Source organism: Protobothrops mucrosquamatus, unplaced genomic scaffold (genome assembly GCF_001527695.2).
Source record: "Protobothrops mucrosquamatus isolate PMUCROS unplaced genomic scaffold, P.Mucros_1.0 scaffold445, whole genome shotgun sequence".
NCBI lineage: Eukaryota > Metazoa > Chordata > Lepidosauria > Squamata > Viperidae > Protobothrops > Protobothrops mucrosquamatus.
In genome coordinates this window covers 235,389-240,462 of record NW_015386768.1, presented here as the reverse complement: position 1 = coordinate 240,462, position 5,074 = coordinate 235,389, and the positions used below count along the sequence as shown (strand labels likewise).

Here is a 5,074-nt window from a genome sequence, read left to right as displayed (position 1 = left end):
AAGGATTTCCTTTTCTTTATTAGAAGGCGCCCTTTGGCAGGTGTGGCATGAAGAGGTGCCAGGCAGGAGAGAGGAGAAGAGTTCCAGAGGGCAAGCAGGTTTGCTGCTATCAATGTGTCCCTTGTCCAGAAGGGACCATTTCTAATCAAACAGGTAGAGGAAATATCAAAAGCAGATATTCAAGGATAAAGCAAGTCAATCATTGAATCAAAATTTTAATCTTGTTGCCATTTTCAGTAGGATTGACATCTGTCAAAGTATTTATAGCTTACTGCAGAATTTTTCAGTTTGTGGATTTAAATTGTCCTGCCACGATAGGCCCCCTTTCTCACTCCTCAAGAATTTCATGTGTTGTAGTGTCAGGTCCCATTGGAAAAACTAGCTACCACTCAATTTCAAGTTAATTTCTTTAATCTTTCTTCCATCAGCACTATCAATCACTTATGAAATTGATAGACCTGTCAGAGGAACAGGAGATCCCTCTATCCATGTCTGCCAATCTTTCCCTGCAAAAACAATAACAAAAATCTGAACCAACAGATTAGAAGTACAAAGCAGAGAATTTGACCCAAAGAACTCTCAGTGCTGTGCTTCTGGATCATTCTTTCCTTTCTTCCACCTGTAATCATTTTTTCTATAAATTGCTTTTGATCAGGAAAAGAGATCTTTTCCTCTCACACAACTCAGTAGATGTGTTCATGTCTTTTTCTGTTACCATTTTAGATCTCCTCAGCACAAACACACAAAAAGATATGCACAAATACACAAAAGTATAGCATTTCTGGCTGATAGAAGAAAATTAGGGAAGAACTGGCAATCTCTCTTGCCCTGAAAGCCACAATAGTCATGGAAGCACCCAGTGACCAGAGACGGCTTTTTGTCCCACAGAAAACAAATCAAGCTAGCTGGAGCTGAACACATCCTTGTCTCTAGCTAACCTAGCCAAAGTATCATGAATAATATGGAAAGATTTGCCTTTTTTTGATCCATCATGAAATGCACAAAGGGTCATTCCATCATTTCCTTTGTGCATCAGCCATAGCAGAATGGGGACAGTCATGCCATAGTAGAGAGAAGTAGGGAGGAATAATGAGGGAGAAGTATTGCTCATGACAGGTGTCCCCCTCACACAAAGATTTGATTTCTTGATTTCAGATGCTGCTCACTGTAACCCTTGCCCAGAAGACCAATATCCCAACAAGGGGAAGGACCACTGCATTGCCAAGAACCTCATCTTCCTTTCCTACCAAGAGACCCTGGGGTACACTTTAGTATCTCTCACTCTATTTCACTTTGTGGTCACAATGGCAGTTCTGACAATTTTCGTTATGCATCGTGACACACCAATTGTCAAGGCCAACAACCGAGATCTCACCTACATCCTCCTGGTCTCCCTCTTGCTCTGCTTCCTCTGCTCCTTCCTCTTCATTGGTCAACCAGGGAAGCTCACCTGTCTCTTCCGACAAAGTGCCTTTGCCATTCTCTTTTCCCTTGCAGTTTCCTCTGTGTTGGCAAAAACTGTCATGGTGGTTCTGGCCTTCATGGCAACAAAACCAGGGAACAGGACAAGGAAACTTTTAGGAAAACCACTGACCAACTCCATTGTCTTAGCCTGTCCCCTGATCCAAACAGTTCTTTGCATCACCTGGCTGGCAAACTCTCCCCCGTTTCTCAACTTGGACTTCCACTCCTTGAGAGGAGAGATCATCTTGGAATGTAATGAAGGGTCTGCTTCAATGTTTTACACTGTCCTTGCCTATTTGGGTTTTTTGGCTCTCGTCAGTTTCACAGTGGCTTTTCTAGCTAGAAAATTGCCAGACAGCTTTAATGAAGCCAAGTTCATTACTTTTAGTATGCTGGTTTTCTGCAGTGTTTGGATCACCTTCCTCCCCACCTACCTGAGCACCAAGGGGAAATTCATGGTGGTCGTGGAGATCTTCTCCATTTTGGCCTCTGGGGCTGGTCTCTTGGCTTGCATCTTTTCCCCCAAGTGTTATATTATCCTATTGAGGCCTGATCTGAATCAAAGAGAAAATATAATGAGGCACAAGAATCTCTGATTTATATGGAAAGTAGTAATTTTTATTTTTTGTGTGCTTTTTTTAAATTTGATGTGATTTCTTAACAACAATGAAATAAGAGAGGGCCTTCAATAAATGATTAGAAATCATATAAATATTTTATAATCATCTCTGTCCAAAGATATACCATTTTTGGCTCCTGTTTGAAAGGTGGTAGGAATGGAAATTGTACTATTATTAATGTTAAACATATAAACTCAGATAATGTGTTGCTTATTAAATACTATGATTGTTATTGTAAAAAATCAATAAAATATACATAAAAAATGAAATGCCTTCTATTTCCATTTGAGATTTGGTACAATACACTTTAAAGTATTTTAAAAATTTGCTTAGGTCTCATTATTATGATCTGACCTGCTTAACTAATTAGTATAACATATAAAACAGCCTTTTGGACAGCAAAAGTGACTAACGAGCAATTACTGGAGCACATAATACCAGACACACTGCTGGAAGGAAATCACAAAACTGCATCTCATTTACTTTGGCCACATCATGTGGGGGAAGTCACTGGAAAAAGCCATTATATTTAGAAGAGTTAGCAGTGGAATGAAGCTAGGCCATCAAAGAACATAGTGGTTGGACACTTTCAAAGCTGACCAGTGGCTCTCCCTATGAAAGGAAGAAGCTAGGTTTGCCACTCAACATGAATCAGCCCGACTGGTGGGGCAATAACCACACAATGGTGACCCCCAAAGTCACCATAATTTTTACTTTATCTTTGAATGAAGAATCTCACTTTCTCCAGCTCAGTGCTGGATTTGAGCTTTCTCAGGAAGACAAAAGAGTTTATCCTTCAGGAGGAGATGTCAGCTCACAGCAAGATGATAATCAGCGTGTGTTTATGCAAGATGCTTCAAGAGGGTAGTTGAAGTCCTTATGGGCACATTTCCAGAACCACCTCAGTTTCTCTCAGTATGTAGCCTGAATCCAATCTGTTCCTGGTCTGAAATTCATCAAGCTTTTCTATATCAAAGGGTAAATATTGGACCTCTCTGGACAGTGAAGTGACAACCCAGGGTAGGCTTTTCCTTCAATACAGCCTCACTTAATCAGACCTAGTTCCTCCATTCTGCTCTCTTTACCATCTAGATAAAGTTAGTAAAATTGTGCACCATTTTGGAAGAAATTATTTAATCATTCCTAAAATATATTTCTCATTTTCAAGACCTTGGGCCAAAGTAAAGATTTTAAAATGTATATAGCAAAGTAAAGCACGAGGAAAGCCCAATAGGGAAGTTTGATTTGTGGCATTATAGTCTTTGTAGGTAGGCATCATGTGTTTAAAATGGAGTTGAAAAAGCCATTGATACAAATGCCCAATCACAAAGGCAAGCTTTAGTTGTGTTGGCAAAGTAGCTAAGCATTTGGTGTTCCTTGTGATTGCTCAAATTTCCATGAACAAGCTTCTCAGACATAAACTGGTCTGCTAAAATAAGGCCATAATAGAATGGTAGGAGCCATGATATCTCATTTGTGGTTTTCAGCCAATTACTCCAATTTCAGAAGGTCTCTTTTGTTTCAGATTCTTCTCTATTTGAGGAATATGCAGTTCAACAACAGTGCTGGAGAGGAAGTCTCCTTCTCAGAAAATGGACTGGGATCTGCCCATTATGACCTTTTCAACTAGGTTTTCCTCCCCAATCAATCAATTGTTCTTGTTAAAGTTGGGAAAATCGATCCTAGGGCTTCCCCAGGTCAGGAATTTACCGTTAACTCTGATGCAATCAACTGGTCCACACAGGTAAGTTGGAAGGCAATGATGTAAATTCAGGGAAATATTCTTTCTCTTTTGGAGATGCATCCTTTTAGCTGGAAAAAGGTCTATTGAATCATAAAATATCACAGCTACTTGCTGAAAAACCTGATTTGTATGTAACATATTTCAGGTCTGATTTGTGGCAGGTGCAGAAAATTTTGGGATTGGGAAGAACTTCTTGAAAGGCATGATGTCATTAGGGTGGACAACTGTGATTTCTATGGACTATTCCCATTATGGAATCAAATGCAGGATCCTAAACTAATTATCAAATCTGACTTTAGGATTTAATTGTGCTCACTGGAGTAAACAATGGGAAGGACTCCTACAGACAAAAGAATTCACTCATATTTATACAAATCAGGAAAGGAGAAGATTGTGATATATATGCATAGGTAATCAATGATATAAATGTGGATATTCATAATTAGCAAACCTCAAGATACCTCTCTGGTTTTCTGCTGTTACTGTCCTCAAGAAAGAATTGTTGTGTTGAATTTTTTAAAGCATATCAGTTACATTGCCATAGACATTTTTTGATAAAGCCTACTGAGAACCAAGTAGTTCAATGTTGCCTCAATTAGAACCCATTTCTCCTCTTTCTATTTTGCTCACCCCTCCTGCTCCTCCTGTTCAGTTGGGTCTTCATAATTTGCTGTTTCAGCAAAGCTGTAGCTTAATGTCATGAGCCTTCTTTGCATGCCGAGGTCCCAGCTACAATCTCCAGCATCCATTAAAGTGACAAGAATGCTGCTTGCCTAATTTATCTAGGAGCTATTTTTGTTTTCTGGGAAGCCCAGGTGAACCATTTATTTTGAAGACTTTCTTTCAATTGAAATAGGAACACGGAGAAGAATCAATGAAGCATGTCTGTTGCTTATGCCATCTCAAGCATTTCTCTTTTCTTTCTTAGAAGGTTCCCTTAGCCAGATGTGGCATGAAGAGGTACCAGGCAGGAGAGAGGAGAAGAATTCCAAAGGGCGATCAGGTCTGCTGCTACCAATGTACCCCTTGTCCAGAAGGGACCATTTGTAATTGTTGTGTTCTTTGTATTCCCCCCCCCTTAATCCCCTATGCATATCCTGATCACCCATTAAGGGTGATTGCCTTTCACCATTGATCGCCCATTAAGGGTGATTGCCCTTCACCATTGATCGCCCATTAAGGGTGATTGCCCTTCTCCATCTGCATACAGTTTCATGCCCGTTGCTGGTTGGCTAACTAGCAACAG

General features: G+C 40.0%; 1 protein-coding gene across 1 annotated transcript in view; it reads left to right on the top strand.

The window, feature by feature from the left end:
• The window catches only part of LOC114922588 (vomeronasal type-2 receptor 26-like), a 9,388-nt gene extending 7,328 nt beyond the window's left edge, over window positions 1–2,060 (top strand). Inside the window, exon 5 of the mRNA XM_029284221.1 lies at window positions 1,156–2,060. Coding sequence (XP_029140054.1) covers window positions 1,156–2,060 — 905 coding nt within the window. The remainder of the gene's footprint in view (window positions 1–1,155) is intronic.
• Window positions 2,061–5,074: the final 3,014 nt, after the last annotated feature.